This window comes from Syngnathoides biaculeatus, chromosome 2, assembly GCF_019802595.1.
Source record: "Syngnathoides biaculeatus isolate LvHL_M chromosome 2, ASM1980259v1, whole genome shotgun sequence".
In the NCBI taxonomy this organism is placed as follows: Eukaryota; Metazoa; Chordata; class Actinopteri; order Syngnathiformes; family Syngnathidae; genus Syngnathoides; species Syngnathoides biaculeatus.
This window is the reverse complement of record NC_084641.1, coordinates 24,154,797-24,172,993: the sequence shown is the minus strand read 5'-3', so window position 1 is coordinate 24,172,993 and position 18,197 is coordinate 24,154,797. Positions and strand designations below refer to the sequence as shown.

General features: G+C 44.5%; 2 protein-coding genes across 3 annotated transcripts; one reads left to right on the top strand and one right to left on the bottom strand.

Annotated features, from left to right (window-relative positions):
• Nucleotides 1-1,130: 1,130 nt before the first annotated feature.
• Nucleotides 1,131-7,891, bottom strand: LOC133495199 (protein Wnt-7a). The gene is made up of 4 exons (XM_061809555.1): nt 7,781-7,891; nt 7,316-7,542; nt 4,447-4,718; nt 1,131-1,981 (listed from the first exon to the last, which is right to left on the bottom strand). The coding sequence occupies exons 1-4, from the start codon at nt 7,849-7,851 to the stop codon at nt 1,499-1,501; spliced, it is 1,053 nt and encodes a 350-aa protein (XP_061665539.1). The 5' UTR covers nt 7,852-7,891; the 3' UTR covers nt 1,131-1,498.
• A 3,529-nt stretch (nt 7,892-11,420) lies between these two features.
• Nucleotides 11,421-18,192, top strand: fbxw12 (F-box and WD repeat domain containing 12). 2 transcript variants are annotated; one of them, XM_061842471.1, is made up of 10 exons: nt 11,421-11,663; nt 11,736-11,773; nt 11,843-12,009; nt 13,434-13,558; nt 14,759-14,965; nt 15,059-15,223; nt 15,322-15,535; nt 15,724-15,905; nt 17,899-17,961; nt 18,053-18,192. In XM_061842471.1, the coding sequence occupies exons 1-10, from the start codon at nt 11,475-11,477 to the stop codon at nt 18,059-18,061; spliced, it is 1,359 nt and encodes a 452-aa protein (XP_061698455.1). In that variant the 5' UTR covers nt 11,421-11,474; the 3' UTR covers nt 18,062-18,192. The 2 variants fall into 2 exon arrangements, with proteins under 2 accessions (XP_061698455.1, XP_061698448.1); XM_061842464.1 differs by having other exon boundaries at nt 11,424-11,663; nt 17,831-17,961.
• Nucleotides 18,193-18,197: the final 5 nt, after the last annotated feature.

The window sequence follows — 18,197 nt, the reverse complement described above, 5'->3', positions numbered from 1 at the left end:
TTGTACAATTTTGTCTGTGGTGTATTTGGAGAGCTCTTTGGTCTTGGCCATGTTACAAGTTTGAGTCTTACTGATCGTATGGGGTGGACAGGTGTCTTTATGCAGCTAACGACCTCACACAGGTGCATCTATGGAGTGGAGGTGGACTTTTAAAGGCGGACTAACAGGTGTTTGAGGGTCAGAATTCTAGCTGGTAGACAGGTGTTCAAATACTTATTTGCAGCTTATCACACAAATAAATAGTTAAAAAAAAAATCATACATTGTGATTTTTCTTTTTGGATTATCTGTTTCATAATGGAGATGCACCTACGATGAAAATTTCAGACCCCTCGATGATTTCTAAGTGGGAGAACTTGCAATATAGCAGGGTGTTCAAATACTTATTTTCTTGACTGTAAAAGTGGTTATGTGGTGCTGCGTAGTCGTGCACACACCTCAGAGAATAAGTACTGATATTATACCACAATATGACACTCCCCGGGAAAGGCCACCAGTATCAAATGGGAAATGTGTTGGGTTCCCACGGTAATGACAGAGATATTATTGCCTGAAGCTAACATTTTATGCTAAAAAGATCGCATTGCTTTTCAAGTGAACCACATCACTGCGTAACTGGATGTCAGAGGATACAAAAATGAAATCATGCATTGTTGGTGTTATTCTGTTCCTGTATTCCATCAGTAGTAGTCATGAAATGCAGTAAACAACAGACACACAGAAACAGCTTCTATAACTCAGACTACACAACCAGGGGCAAACTTACATAGATCAGCTTTTTACGGACGGGTGTCCGAGCTCAACGTTGAATATTATGCAGCAGATATAAATAAGACATCCATACAAAAATAGGCTCTTACAAAATATACTCTATGAACCAAATATTTACCAAAAAGTGGAAAATGTGCCTGTGTTTTTGAAGCTCTGAACGAAAACAAATGGGATTCTCGGGACTAGCAGCAAACAGAGGGAAGACCCAAGTGGGGGACAAGTTAAAATGAGGTGGATTCGTATCCATTGTGTTAACAGCTTCTGATCCCTTTAGAAAACTAAGCCCTCCCGACATTTTGTTATTTTGAACCATGACGGACAAATTCAGTAGTTCTTATCCAATAAATTAATTATTAATTATCTCCATTCTAAAAAAAAAAAAAAAAAACACACAGTATGTTAAATATTCCACATGGCTGAGTCATTCCATGTGTGAAAGACAGCAGTGTGCACGGCTCAGCCATCACATATTTCATTTCTCGTCGCCACTACGTATCCGTGTGGCGTCAAGTCTTTGTGCTCCGGTTGCACGCGATACGCGCCCGCAACGTGCAGTTTTCCCCGTGACAAGTCTTTTGTCACTGTGCACCTCAACTAACCGAATGTCCACAGCCCAGTAGCAGCTCCTCGTGCAGCAAACGGATCCAGTTCGTCCGTTCAAAAAAAAAAAAAAAAAAAGAAGACACATTCACCGCCACACGCACTCGAGCACCATCCAATAAATATTCTCATTTGCAAGTGTACACCTCTGTCCTCTCACTGCACGTGTTGCACTTGACGTAGCAGCACCACAAGAACTTGCAGTTGCATTGCCACACTCTGGAGTACTGGTGCGTGTTGTAGCCGCGGCCGCAGCACATCAGGTCGCAGCCGCTGATGTGCTGCATCATAGTCTTGTTGCACACCCGCCCTTGTGTCCCCAGGCTGCCCGTCAACGTGTCCGCCTCGCAGTAGTTCGGGGACTTGTCTATGTACACCAAGTCTGTATCCATGGGCTTCCGGTAAGAATATGGCTTCTTGATCTTCAGGAATTTGGGACGCTTGTTGCGGCTGGCTTTGACCGGCTCCACGTGCACCGCGTGGGCATATTTCTCCTTGAGAATGTAGCCGAGCTCGCGGAACTTGGGAAGTGTAGTCCAGCAGGTTTTGGTGGTGCAGGAGCCGGACACTCCGTGACACTTGCATTCCAGCCGCATGTTCTTCTCCAGGACCTGGAAACACAAAAGCTGCTTAGCAACCGAAACATTACTCCCAGAAAAAAAAAAAAAAAACAAAGTCAGTCATAGGGGCCAAAAAAAGCAACCAAAAAATTGGCCCGATAATCATTTTCAAACAGGATCATGGACCGTCTATAATGTGCAACTCAATGACAACATGACAAGCGAGCACCCTGCAGTGGGGGATTAAATGGAAGCCCATCGCATTGCTGCATTATAGCGTACACACAGAAGCCAAAATAAAGTATCAGATGTCAGCCCCTGTGTGTGTAGTCACCACACAACACACAAATGTCAAGAGCGAGCATTCGAGGCGCAGAGTGACTGGGATTACTGCTAAAGCCCGGCCTGTTGACAATGAGGCGCGCTATTGGCTGGAAGAGGAATTTTCCAAACAAGGTGAAATGGGCGTTTCTCCGTGTAATGTTGGGAGTTTGATGTTTGACGTGATATCTTAAAGTTGGTTGTGTTCCCTGCCAGTAAAGCCCAAATTACTTGATAAAGTTGCAGGCTTCAACGGCCCTAATCCATCAGTTGTTGTGTGACCAATACTTGTGGCAGCCTTTGTGTGGATGATTGGACCAGGGGAGCTCCTGCTCAGCATCCCCGTGCCTGATTAGCATAAATAAGAGAGGGTGGGGGGTTGGATTGCTATCAAAACAGAGAGCCCCTTTATTAGCAAAAACGAACAAAAACCACCGCAACGTTTCCGGGAAGACAAATTTGCTGTCCAGAAAAGCCAATTTGGATTCACGGCCCTGACGAGCACATAGAAAATGATCCGCTCGGGGCGATTGTGCGCGAGGCCTTTCAGGCGGCGATGCGATGGACGTGTCGGTTGTGTGAATCAGGCTTTTCTGGCACAGGGAAAGGAAGAAGGATGTGAGTCGACTTGGCCAAAGCTACTTTTTATTCTTCACCAGGTCCTCTTTGGGTATTTGGCACGTCGCTCCACTTGGTCTTTAACCTCTTAGACCGAATGGACTCTCATTGTCACCCTGCGCCGGGGTGCTGAAAAGAGGGGGAGAACGGTCTGTTTGTCCTCTTTGTATCCTGTGGCACAATTGTTGTCTGTCTTGCTGCTCCTTGCTGAAAATTCAGCTTGTTTCTTGCGGAAAATGTAAGTGTATCATTATTTTAGTCATTTATGAAAAAGAATGGGAGTGAATCAAATTGCACCCGATTACTGAAAGTGAATTGAAAGAGTCCATTGAATACTACTCACCACTGGAGTCCTGTAGTGCACATAAAAGCACAAAGCTACGGATTTCTCACATTAGAGGGACATTAGAAATAAAGCTAATTGTATAATACTCGACACCGGGGACTTTTTGCACAGTGCCAGAGTGTTCTCTGGATGGAGGTACGCACTGGGAAGGAGAGGAATGAAGATTGGCCGAAGGAAAATGGAATATATGTGCGTGAATGAGATGGGTGGAGGAGGAAGAGTGAAGCTCCAGGGAGAAGAGATAGCGAGGGTGGACGACTTCAAATACTTCCCCGCTAAAAATTTTCTGTAGAAATTCTATACAAATCTAAAGCATTCTATAGAATTTGTACAGAACAAGTTGTTCTATAGAACTTTGGCTGTGACTTTCCATCGAATTTCTACAGAACAATAGAATTTCTCTAGAAATTCTATAGGACTTGGGTCCTAAAGGTCTATAGTTCTTTAGAAATTCTTTACAAATGTTCTATAGAATTTTTTTAGCAGGGTTTGGGTCAACAATACAGAGCAATGGAGAGTGTGGTAAGGAAGTGAAGAAACGGGTTCAAGCGTGGTGGAACAGTTGGCGGAAGGTGTCTGGTGTTCTGTGTGAAGGGCAAAGTTTATGAAACAGTGGTGAGGCCGGCCATGATGTACGGATAAGAGACGGTGGAACTGGAGGTGGCAGAAATGAAGATGTTGAGGTTCTCGCTCGGTGTGAACAGGTTGGATAGGATTAGAAATGAGCTCATTAGAGGGACAGCCAAAGTTGGATGTTTTGGAGAAAAGGTTCGAGAGAGCAGACTTCGATGGTTTGGGCATGTCCAGAGGCGAGAGAGTGAGTCTATTGGTAGAAGGGTGCTGAGGATGGAGCTGCCAAGCAAAAGAGCGACAGGAAGACCAAGGAAAAGGTTGATGGATGTGGTGAGGGATGACATGAGGACAGTGGGTGTTAAAGAGGAGGATGCACAAGATAGGCTTTGATGGAAAAAGATGACACGCTGTGGCGACCCCTAACCGGACAAGCCAAAAGGAAAAGAAGAAGAAGAGTGTTCTCTGTGCAGTGATCTGGGTTGGAACCAATCCTATCCCCTTTGACAGTTCTTTTGCTGGCTTCTTCTGGCTTGTTAGTGCTCAGCAGGTCCTTGGCAAAGGTCACCTCCGCAGCTACTTGGCGGAGGCTCCCAGGTCACCGCAGTAATCAGGACCCCTCTTAAAAAGCGGAATGTCTCGGGAGACGGGCGAAGCTTACCTTGCGTCCCACCTCGTTGTTATGGAGGTTCATGAGCGTCCGTGCGTTCTGTTTGACCTCGCGGGCGTCAATGAAGACTTTGGAAAAGTCGAGGCCGTAGCTGATGTCCGCGGAGCAGCCCCCCCACTTCCATCCCTGGTCCCTGCTGTAGAAACCCTGCTTCTCTTTGTCGCAGCTGCAGTCACTCAGGTTACCCTGCGTACAGGCGGCGGTGATGGCGTGAGCCACCCCGGCTGCAATGATGGCGTACGTAAAGGCGGCTTCTTTACTTCCTTGAAAAAGCACACCAAAAAATGTATCAGAGTTAGGAATACGTGTTTTTGTTGTCATTTTACTTCTGGCCAGCTCTTAAAGCTCTGAAGTGTGTCTTGGGTACATTTACTTGATAAACCACTTGAGTAAAAAATAGCTTGTGACTTGGTTTCGGATTGACACTCCCCACAGAACACACAAGTCTTTGTTATGCTTATTAGTATTTCTTTCATATAGCGTAGCTGATATTTTGGATGCTATGTTTTAAATGTCCAACCAACATGAAGCTAAAGGAAATGGAAGAGAGAAAAGCGTGGTCAAAAATGAAGAACGCGATCCAATGCTCAAGTAAAACTAGGTTTTGTCGAGTTGAGTTTTTTTGGGCCGTATTTTTATCTCGGACTACGAAATATCATTACACTTTCTCGTCAACGTCAAGTTAGTACATTTTTGGTTTGACGAGAATGATAGAGGATTATTGATTAACAGTACGAGGGTTGACATCATCGTCTCAGTGACATATTAGTGAAGGGTTACAGTGTTTTGAAATCCGACCTGGAAACCGTCCTGCCCGTGAATCAAAATGGCTGCCGGCAGCTTAGTCAACAAAGCAGCATGAATAAGAGGGCTGTCAGGAAGGGGAACAGCTATTGATCCATTCAGAAATGACACATTCTGTGCAAACTCATAAGACACCAACATCCCCATCCTGGCCTTATCTCCGTCAAGTCTAGCGAACAAATCATTTACACATGCGGAAATATCGACAATTAACTAAAGGTTAATCTGGCGGAGTGTGACAAATAGTTGTTGAAATATGAAATGATGCAAGGAACCTCATTTAAAATGGGAATTTTAAAAATGGGACTTTTCGTCTTGGAAATTTTTCTCTTGATTGGCCCGCAAACAGGGACCATCTGATTATATCGAACCATATCTGTGCATAAATAAACTGCTTTTGTAGCTGTTTGTTCACATCATCCCTTTCTTTGTGTCTTGGTGCCACCGAGCTCACCAGAACCGCCACATACAGATGGCGCGTCTTGGCTGTGTGCCACCTTTCTATCTTTGAAGGGGGGGGGGAGAAAAACTCATATCGGGGCATAAATTATGTTGACGTTTTTACAGACTAAACGGGCCTCGGGCCAAAAATCAAGGTGTGCCGGTGCACTCAGTCACATCTGAGTGCAGCACGGTTCATTCTTCTCTGTAATTCTTGTGCACGGGTCCTCCTAAAGAGACCGTATAGGAGAACTTCACAAAATCATACTGAGTGATGGAAGATATTCATACGCCATAAGGAAGGTAAACCGAAATGAGTTGCGGAATGATTTTGTTCTCTGTCGACTTCAGGATCCCCTCGGTCCGGGGGATTCTTTGATCCGAGCCAAGCCACGCACTCCTTAAAAGAACAATCGCGAGCCACGCAGCCCTGCTCAGAATTGCGCCATCAATGGCCTCCATTTGCGATCACTTGGCTTCTAGGCCGCTCTGATCCGTGCAACCAATCTATTTGCCACGGCTGTCCAAGCCGAGGACGTGGTGCGGGCTTTCAATTGCACGCCGGCACCCTCGATGGGCCAAAACAAGTCATTCATAAAAAGAACGGCTTGTCAAACGCTGCTGACAGCATGACCGGGATTAGCTTTTCTTTCCGCCAGCAGCGGGCAAGATGGCGTTGCACAGCTGGTGCAAGCTACTTGGCTTTGTGTTCAAATCAATCTGAAGTATTTGCATATTGCATATGTGCATATTTGCATCAGCGCTAAATGGGCTGTTTTCCCTTAAATAATTAAAAAAAATCTAATTTCTATCGCCACTTATAACTGTAGGTATAGTAAATCGATCATTATAAATTGACTATGTTTTTCTGTCCCCCCCAGCAATCTGTGTCGTACGCATTCATCTCCACAGGAGCCATCTAGTTTCTCCAATATGGTACTTTCCTCACTGAAACTTATACCCGTGGTAAGATCCGCATCCTTACAGTGTGAGCCGCAGCACCCACCGGCAGACGGGATAAAGACCAGGGAAACTGTGTCTCATGAGACAGCGAGGGATGAAAAGAAAGGCTGCGACTATTCACAAGAGCTTTGTTACGGCGCTGGCTCCAGATATCCCTTTGTACCCGCTTGGTTAAAAAAAAAAAAAAAAACACTTAGAGCACAATTCCCCAAAAAATACTGTAGTGCAAACAACATTAACTTGGCATATGTGCAAGCATGTTGTTTTGTGTCTTAAAATGGAAATGGTATCACTCATAGTAGTTTCACAATCAGGAAAACATGCAAGAAATGTTTCAAAAAAAGAATAATTGTATTTGCGCGTTTGCCGTACAGATCCATATAAATGTTTCTAAATTGTGGTGGCAGTTATCAAGTCTATCGGCAACTGGATTTGCTTGAACTGGATTAAACGATGTTATAAATATAATTTTTTGTTATTATTATTATTGTAGTATTTTATTATTACTGTATTATTACGACGCTCAATTCGGGATTGCAATGCGCGCAAATCAACGGAACGTGAATTTTACGCAAGTCGCGCACAAATGCCGACCGAAAAAAAGGGCGTCAGTGGTGTAAATGTTAACAAACATGAACAGATAGCAACATACCCACTTTCAACTCTTTTCCGAAGACGGTCCTCTCGCCCAGGGCCGAGCAGTTCCAGCGTCCGTTTTTGAACTGGAACTGACACTCGTTGATGCCCATTTGCGCGCCCTCGCCGATGACGATGATGGCATCGGGGCGACTCTGGCAAATAATCCGCTGTCTGGGTGCCAAACCGGGGATTTTGTTGCAGATTATACTCGCTCCGAGGGCCACCACCGACGAGAAGCCCCTGCGGAGGAAAAAAAAAAAATATTAAAATAAAATACGGATTGGACCAGAGTTTTTCCTTGAAGAAAGTTAAGCGGCAGGTGCATTACGACTTCAAGTGGTCCCGTGATTAAAACATGAATGAACAAAACGGGAACAAATTCCAGAAGCGCCTGCGAATTGTTCCACGTTACGATTTCGGGTGTTGCTCGTCGAGCTTCACAGGTGAAGGCAACGATTCGAAATCAAGCGCGACTCACCCAATTTTCAGGTAAACGATTCCCAGACAAAGTAAAACTCTTAAAATCCAGCGTCGAGTTCTCCGACTCATCGCGGCCTGACTGTCACGCAATGACTGCGGGAGCTCGGAGGAGGAACTCGGGTCGCGAAGTCTCCGATCAATCGCAGCAGCACAGGTAACTCCACGGGGAAGTCCACAAGCAGGGGAGGAGGAGGAGGGGGGGGGGGTAATATCCACACCGGGGGCTTAAATTGCACAGTCCGGCCCGAATGCCTTTAAGTGGCCCCCTTGTAGCCGGGCCCTGTTGTCATCGCGAGGATGATGTCACCGCAGGTAAGGCTGCTCACGGTTCTTGGGCTACCAGCACGTCCGGGCTTTATATCGCGCTCATCCCTGTGGGCGTGGCTGCGAACGGGACACTTGGGGCCCCATGGAAGAATTCTCTCTCTCCCTCTCTCTCTCTCTCTTCTCTCTCTCTCTCTCTCTCTCTCTCTCTCTGAAACAAGACGTTCAGGTGTTTGATTATGTATTTTCCCAGGTGTGATAACACGTTTGTTAAAATTGTAAACTATGTCAACACTATGCTATATGACAGCACTGAATCCACCGTCAAGGGCCAATGTGACACCTATTTTTTTTCCATTTTATTCATCCATCCATCCATTTTCTTTGTCGCTTATCCTCACGAGGATCACGGGGAGTACCGGAGCATATCCCAGCTGTCAACGGGCAGGAGGCGGGGTACTCCCTGAACTGGTCGCCAGCCAATCGCAGGGCACATGGAGACAAACAGCCGCAGTCACAATCACACCTAGGGGCAATTTAGAGTGTCCAATTCATGTTGCATGTTTTTGGGATGTGGGAGGAAATCGGACTGCCCGGAGAAAACCCACGCAGGCACGGCGAGAACATGCAAACTCCACATAGGCGAGTCCGGGATTGAACCCGGGACCTCAGAACTGTGAGGCCAACGCTTTTCTAGCTGAGTCCACCGTGCCGCCCCATTTTATTCATTGATGTTTTATTATTGCAAAATAATTTGGCTTGGGAATGCCCAGGATGCCCTTTTTCATAGCTGGTCCACAACTCCAGCAGATAAATTGGTTATTGCAACGGAGCATCAGTAGAATAATGAATAATGAGTAGTTTAAGTACGTCGCAACGACCCTCGAAAATGGTTGCCTCGTTTTTCTGCATTTTCCTTTCAAAGGGTTTTGCATGCAATTGACAATTGACTGGATGTCAAACTTAAACCAGACCACAGACTTTTGACGGATTATGTGCATAAAACACTGGGGGTAAAAATGGATTTTGACAGCATGGGCCATTTAAATGAAACTTAACATTCCAACTCCAACTACAATGACAAAGGTTCAAGTGTTCATCTATAGAGGCAGAGCTTATTCCTAAATGTTTCATAATATTGTAAGACACTGTATATTATTGTGCACAGTTTGAACATTCACACAATGCTATAATATAAGAAATATTTTAAAAATGAACTTAAATCATCCTTCAATTAAAATGTATTGCACATAAAAATGAAATAACAATAATCACGTAACACCGGTGATGCATGCCGCAGTTTGAGAATCGTCGTTCTTTAGAAGTGATTCTCGTCCAGGGTTTGGTGGCACAATTGGCCCCCTTTCGGGTACTTCCAAAGCTACCCCGATAGTTTGAGTTGCACCTGTGTGACAACGATGAGAAAATCTATCAGGGTACACGAGGTTCCCTGAGGATTTAGTCCAGTCTTTTGCTGTCCCTGTCCCACATTTTGGAAGATGCTGAAGGGATACAATTCAAAACGAGAGACTATTTGGAAAAAAAAAACAAACAAAACATGCATCCATACATTTTCTGAGCAACTTATCCTCACAAGGGTCGCGGGAGTGCTGGAGCCTATCCTAGTTATCAACAGGCAGGAGGTGGGGTACATCTTGAACTGGGTGCCAGCCAATCGCAGGGCACATGGAGACAAACAGCACCAGTCACAATCCCACCTACGGGCAATTCAAAACCTCCAATGAATGTTTTTGGGATGTGGGAGGAAACGGGAGTGCCCGGAGAAAACCCACAGAGGCAGGGCAGGGATTTGAACCCCGGACCTCAGAATTGTGAGACCAACGCATGTATGTATCATTATATAAACAATTGACAAATAAAAATACATATAAAACTTCTAGTAATTTTCCATTAGGATGATTCCATGTCGATCTATGCCTACAGAGTTTTTTTTTTTTTGGTGGTGGTGGTGGTGGTGGTGGGGGGGGGGTTGTGCTATTAATATGGTTTGCTCGTGATCTTCCTTCTGGAATGATGTACTACTGCGATCGATTAAAAAAACAAAAATAATCCACTACATTTAACCTCACTATTTTCAATCGCTATTGTCTAACAAATATTTAGACTTTCAATATAAGCACGAAAAACAACAGGTCCCAGGCATTTTGGGCATTTGAAAGAAACTAAATTTGTTCTCAAGCTATTATTGTACCACGTTAAATATGTTGATATGTATCAAAATCTGTTTTTCAACACTTCATCTCAATTGTACCCTCAACACTTACCGATTATATGACCTCCTGTTGGTGGCACGGTGTTGCAACTGGTTAGAGCTTTGGCCTCACAGTTCTGAGGACCGGGGTTCAAATACCGGCCCCTGACTGTTGGAGTTTCCTCTGGGCACTCCGTTTTCCCCCCACATTACAAAAACATGCATTCATTGGACACTCTAAATTGCCCCAAGGTGTGATTGTAAGTGCAACTGTTGTTTGCCTCTACGTGCTCCGTGATTGGCTGGCAACCACTTCAGGGTGTACCCTGCTGCCTGTCCGATGACAGCTGGAATTGGCTCCAGCGCTCTCAAGACCCTCGTGAGGATAAGCGGCTCAGAAAATGGATGAATAAATGACCTCCTTTTACGAAGAAGAAACATTTTTGGGCGGCTCGGTGGATCAGCTGATAAACCGTTGCCCTCACAGTTCTGAGGTCCCGGGTTTGATCCCGGCCCTGCCTGTGTGGAGTTTGCATGTTCTTCACGTCCCTGTGTGGGTTTTCTTTGGGCAGTCTGGTTTCCTCCCACATCCCAAAAACATGCAACATGAATTGGACACTCTAAATTGCCCCTAGGTGTGATTTGTGAGTTCGCCTGTTTGTCTCGATGTGCCCTGCAATTGGCTGGCGACCAGTTCAGGTTGTACCCTGCCCTCCTGCCCGTTGACAGTTGGGATAGGCTCCAGCGCTCCCCGCGACCCATGTGAGGATAAGCGGCAAAGAAAATGGATGGATGGATGGATGGAAATATTTTATGTCAAAAGGGCTACCCCCCCACATCACTAGCGTGCGCGCACACACACGCACACACACACACATACATAAACAGACAGACGCTCCATTGGCTACTCCTGATTATTGTTTTTTTTTTATCATTTGAGATTAATATCACCCTTTGTGTTTATTCGATTCCTCAAGCCATCAAAAACTGCAGTTAAACACCAGACCCAACTAAAAGCACTCGATTTACCCCAGACATGTCCATACTGACCTGTACAGACTATTTCAGCATTTCCAAACCCATAAAGTAAAGTCAACTCACATTTTTTTTATAATTAATGTGTTCTATTTGCAAGTGCATTTGTGATTTGGTCCGTGGGACGTCTCCTTTGGCACGTGGTTCACCGAGGCCTTCTTCGGGAGCGACAGGCTTTGTGATGGCGACCCCTAGGGGCGGAAAGGATACCCTGCAGCCTGGTTCCTTCCTGCTTTTTGCTTGGCAGGAGGCGAAAGTGGGACGTCTGTCAGCCAGCATGGATCCCCAGCACCTGATAGGCGATTGTCTCATTCACATTTTTACATTTTTAACCGAAGAAGATTTAATCAGGGCCTCGATCGTCTGTAAGGTGAGGAGAGTCCAACACGCGGAAGTAACTTTGACAACCAAATCACTCCAACTCAGCTTGTGTGTTTTCCAGGACTGGCGCAATGCAGCCGAGACTCCGTGGTTATGGAGGTGAGTTTTTGCGTGTAAATACAAGTACAGTAAACACAGAAGCGTTCGATCAACGTTTCCCCGCGTCAGGAGGATGTGCTTGCAGCGGTGGGGCTTTTGTAGCCAGGCTGTGTTGGAGAGCCCTCGCGTCAATCACTCGTGGAAGACATACTTCCTGCGACGATCCCATTTGGAGACGAAGATGAAGGAGGGGCGAACCGGGGGCTACACCTGCACGAGTCTACGAGGACACGCAGGTCTGTTTCCCCATCCGAACCAAAGTACACACTGCACTTCAGTAGAATTACACTTCCAGAACTCGAGTCACAAAAACTAGTAAACATCAAAATACTGATTCATAATGACAGTACAGACACAGATGTTTTTATTACTTGGCACAATTAAATGTTTTTGTTGTTTAAACAGAAAGCCACCAGTCACTGAAATGTATTCCCACAATTTTGCTCACACTTTCCCGATCCATTCACCATAAACCATTTGTGTAGACAGCAAAATAAAACTTATGTGCTTTTATATTGCATACTCCTTGTCCTCACCAGGGTCTCTCTGGGAGAGAGGCGGGGTACACCCTCAACCAGTCGCCAAACACATAAAACAGCCATTTGCACATTTAAACACAATTTCTGTAATTAACCGACTGTGTCTACCCGGAGTAAACCCACACAGGCACGGGGAGAACGCAAACTGCACATAGGCGAGGCCTGATTTGAACCCGGGTCCTCAGAATTGAGCCACCACGCTGCCATATATATACAAAAATGTATAGCTTGGCAATGGATCCATCCATCCATTTTCTTAGCTGCTTATCATCACAAGGGTCGCGGGGAGCGCTGGAGCCTATCCCAGCTATCAACAGGCAGAAGCCGGGGTACACACTGAACTGGTTGCCAGCCAATTGCATGGCACATAGAGACAGACAACAGCCGCACTCACAATCACACCTAGGGGCAATTTAAAGCGTCCAATTAATGTTGCATGTTTTTGGGGATGTGGGAGGAAACCGGAGTGCCCGGAGGAAACCCACGCAGGCACGTGGAGAACGTGCAAACTCCACACAGGCGGATCCAGGATTGAACCTCGGGACCTCAGAACTGTGAGGCCAAAAGTTTCCAGCTGCGCCACTGTGCCGCCCGCAATATATCCATTTTATATTTTTTTCCAAGTGCAACATATTTAAATATGTTGTCATATTTGGGCAAAATGAAACTCAAAAGACCAAAGCAGCTGTAACAATGTGAACGGTCTTAATTAGTATGCTATGTTTTTTTTTTTATGACCTGTCTGTAACCCATTTTTTGAACCCCCCCCCCAATTGAGAAGCACTCCCCAAAACTTTTGCGTCATCATCATTGATGTTGTCTGGTTCACATTCCTCCATAGCACTGCTGTCCTCGTTATGTTTTCCAGCTCATAAGTCCCCACGATCTCACTCTTAACAATCAATGAAAATTATTTTACTTCGATGTGCATTTTTTTTTTTATACTCTGTGGTCATCCACCGAGGTTGGAAAAAGTATCAAGCCTAAGTTGACAATGTAAGCAGAGTAAAAAGTAATTTATATAGCAAAAGAAGTTGTTTGGAAAAATAAATATTCAAGTTGAGTATAGATACCTGAAAAACTTGTCCACAACTCCAATTTCATTTTTATTCCTGCATTAGGACGAATAGTGGGCTTGGTCTACCTCCAGAGGAGCTCACCTCTGGGTCCTGACCTGTGGAACACCCCGACGACAGTCTGCAGCGCCTCTACTGATGGTACAATCCGGTCTTGGAACATCCAGAACGTCAGTGGACAACGTTAAGCATTTTACCGCATCAATGTGACATTTTTTACATATAGTCTTCATTTTCCCCATTGACAAATGAAAATTGACTTTGTTGACTTGTATTTATGTCAACATCGATTACACATTGCTTGGGTGTCAAGAATTTCAGCGTGATAGGGATGTGCTGCAGTCTTGTTTTGAAAGCCTGTCTGTTGCTCAAAGGTTCCTCAGCCGTACTCAAGGAACAACTTGTGCCTAAAATGAATCTCTCGTGTCTGAAATATGGGTGAATACATGTGGTGTAGTGCAGGCGTGCCCAGACTTTTTTACCCCAAGATCTACTTTTCAAGCAGCCAGCCTCTCCCAAGCTACTGACGGGGAGGGGGGGAGGGGTGATGATGATGCTCCCAGTTTTAACGTTAATGTTATGTTGCCTCCTATATTTAAAATACACAATTAGCTTTTTGTGCACTGGATTGTCTGCACTTTCATCCTAGATCAGGCTGTGCCAAGGTGGAATTTTAACATTACACACCATCTCATCCTGCACTTTCTACTTTGGCTTCAGACCAGACCTTTCCCGTTTGAAAAAGAGAAAATCTCGTCCGGTTTCGCCACTTTTTCTTCGATTATTCACACACTCCAACAGTCATTGGATCTTAAAACAACAGCATTTCTTTTTTAACTTTCTCCATCATTATCAAGAGTAAAGATAAGCAGCATGTCTAGCTCGTCTTTGCTCTACGTTGCCCAGACTGTGTTGCTAACTCAAGCAGCGGCGGTGCATGCTGTAATTATAAAACACATTGATGGGCTGCGTAAGCACTGTAACATTTGGAATTATGAGTGTATGTTAATGTTACGTTGCTTCTTATATTTAAAATTGAATGCAGTCCCACCTCCACCTTAAATTCTTTTGACACAACTACGGCACATCTCACCGCTGTTCTGCTGTCGTCATACATGTCCTGTACTATTCTAACATATTTCTCCGCCACACCGTACTTGCGCATGCAGTACCACAGTTCCTCTCTTGGTACTATGTCATAGGCTTTCTCTCGGTCTACAAAGACACAATGTACTGTAGCTCAATCTTTTCGCGATGGGTGTATGACTCAAAATCTAGCAAATGACAATATTGAACCAGAAATTTAAGCTCCACAAACCCACATCCGGAGCCAGAAAGCGTCACCCAATGTCTTTGTGTTTTGACCTCAGGGTCAACTCGATTGGTGCAGCGCCAAGCAGAGTCCTTTATCAAGCATCGTAAGTGACGAGCAGCGTGACTTTGTCATCACAGCAGACTCCGCTGGCCTAATTCAGGTCTGGCAAGGTCAGACAGGCCAGGAGGTGGCATCCAATTCTGTTGGATCCACACGCTGTACACTGCTACAGTATAATAAGGACAACGACTGGTTTCTATCTGTAAGCATCCTCACTTTTCTTTGCGTAAATAAGGAACTCTCTGATTGTAATGTTCACAGTGGTCGTTATACCCGTGTTGATATTCTCCTTTAGGTTGGACTGGGTCAGGGGTCACTGTGTACACTAGCTGGAACATCTTTGACTAAAAAATCCAATATAGTGGTCTGTGACAGCTTTAATGTCAACACACTCCTGGTTTCACCTGACAAGAAATTGATCATAGCTGGCTCCAAGGATAATGTTGATTTAAGTCCCAAGGTATGGCTGCTTTTGTCGGACACTGACTTCATTGTCTTTGCGAAATTGCCATCAGGAAATAAATATATAACGCATTTTTTTTTCTGGGTCATCGGCAGGTGATTTACGCCGACAGTTTGACCTCCCCGTGCGAGGACGAAGACCCGCTGTGCCAGTTAGTGCCAGTCACGGGGTGCCAGGCCGCCGTCTTCATCCCCACGCAGTCTGCCAGACTGGCCATGGTCCACTGCAAAGAGCGCACACACAACAACAAAGCACTCACTGTCTTCGATGTCAGCATTAAAAAGTCAAAGTACGCGTCCCACATCCAAGGTGAGAAAGGACACTATCTATGCAAAACATGAGAAACGTAAGATAGCAAGCTTTTGAGGTCCCGTTTTGCGTTTTCATACATCAAGATTAGGGCCATCTTTCTGGATTGCAATTATTTAGTAAAAGTACTCCTGACAAGAACACAAGACCATTTAATCTCTTGAAAAAAATAAAAATCTCATTTGTAGTCCAGCAGGTCGAGTCCTTCCCCTTGACACTGAACAGCACATCCTCCAACATTCTTCTTGAGGCTAAGGACAGCAACTCCATTGTGATGGCAGCTGATTGTCATCTGTGGGTGTATTCTCTGAAGGGTGCCTTGCTCGCAAGCTTTGAAGAGCACACAATGCCGATCACCTCTATATGCGTGGTAAGATTTGTTGAAATGAATTTAATAGCTTTCAGTTGAATTATTGCACACAAAGGCATGATTTTAGACTATGAATGATTAGCAAATGTCGGACTAAAATAACGACTGAAAAGCTTTCATTTTAACTATGGCACGAAAAATGCATAATTTTAGATTACTTTTGAGTATCCAATAGCAAACTAACTTCAAGCAGAAAAGTCTGCCATTTCTCTCAAAAAGTGTACGAAAATAATAATGCAAGGTAAGAAAATTTTGGGAAAAATTTATGCAAGTTTGGAAAAAGTACAACAAACTTCTTCTTTTCCTTTTTGGCTTGTCCCGTTAGCGTGTCATCTTAGATGAACGCATATTTGTTTGGCACAGTTTTACACCGGATTCATTCCTGACGCAACCCTTCTGCATTTAGCCGGGGAGAGAAGTTTACAGAAACCTGGTATTCCCGGGCGGTCTCCCATCAAAACACTGTCATAAAGTACAACAAACGGTGATTCATATTTTGGTTATGTGATTTGGCAATATCGGTGGGGCAAGTACAATACATACAATGGACGTTTCCAATGGCGATCTATCCATGTCCCGCAAGCTTTCAAAATGGCGATTGAACATAACATGTTTGAAGTTGATTCTCCGTCACGTATTCCAGGTAATATTGAGGTCTGTTTTTTGCCAAATGCGTCAGACTTGTCCAAGAGAGTTTTACAGAGAGTTCTCAACTATTTCACGCAAGGATATCTACACGGAATTAAGATTTTGGACAGAGTAGGACGCAATGTCAGAGTTACAGCGAAATGTTGCCGATCAATGCGAAAAAAAGTTTTGACGCCTCACAAACTTCATATTGAAATCCAACAGGATTAAATAGTGGAATCGTACTGCACATGTAAAGCAAGGTGAGTACTTTTACTTGGAAAGATCACAAGTAATATCATCGGAGTCTTTATAAGTGAGTTTGGTTTGATTTTCTACAAGAGCATTTAAACAATGGTGATTAACCCAGTCAGTACCGTAGTCGCCAAATGAAAAAGTGTAAATTCATTTTTCATTTTATATTAGTCTTATTTTAGGTAAAAACTGTACTCAACAACATTCTGATTTAACTCTTCGTCACCTGGCTTGCACTGGGGTAGACACGAAATTTAGCCCACTCTCTGTGCCATGTGTACATTGTGCAAATAACTGGGTGTATTCATTTGACGTGGCTCGTAATGGAACCCATTGCTCTGTCTTAAAAGTCTGATGTGATACAAATAGGGAAATCGACATTTCTCTTGCATGACATCGTGCATTTATGTATCATTAATCCGACTCTTTGGCACGAAACATGACACACTTCGTTCAGCAGGTCAGTGATACGGTAACGAAGTAAAAGTTGTTCTCCTGCAATGTATAAAGCACTGATAATAATTCACTCAAACTCAGAGAAGATACTTCTTCCTCACTTACTTTCGAACATACAGCCTGTGTTTGTTGGTATTGTTCACATTTAGTTGTACGTGCGCTCTTCCGCAAACCTTAATCCATCGTAGACACGTCGTCAATTGTGTTTTAGGCTTTGGAAAATGAATCACTCGGGCCCCTTGTAACCTAGCCGTATAGCTTTCATCAGAATTGCACGTTCCCTAAGCGCATGTGAGGACCATTTTCTTCGTAACATCAACTTTCCCAAGGCGCACGCTACTGACAAGAAGCATTGCTTGTGGGACAACATGGCGTCAGGGGTGTATCAAGACAATGTGGCTATCTGATTGGCTATTATTGTACAAGTGATTGACAGGTCGGAAAGGCCCATTACGATGTAGCACTGTCATCTTTGTAAAGACATCACTTGTAATTCCCATCTGCAATTGTATCGTGGAGGTCCAGGGTGTGTCCCGGTTTTCCAATGATATGCAAAGTATTTAAAATATGAGCTTGTCATTTCGCAGGACAGCTTTCGTGTGGTCACAGCATCTCACGACCTTTCCTTGCATGTACTGACCTGGAAACATGACAGCGATCACGGTTTGGCTTTGGAGAGTCGATATCACCTGCTGGGGGGTTCTCATACTATGTCCAGGTGTGTTCTGGCGTCTATGCACCATTCATTAACTTCCGCCCAGAATGTGTATTGTGCTCTAATGTTATTCCTCTGCGACTTTTGCTTTTAGAGGCTTTAGCCATGTCTCCTGTGACTACTCCAGCATTGTTGGTTCGGTTGAAGGGAAGGATGGAAAAGACATTTTAAAAGCCTACACGTTCACTGCCTGAGCCCACAAAAAAAAAGAGGAATATTTATCATTCACTGAGAATCAG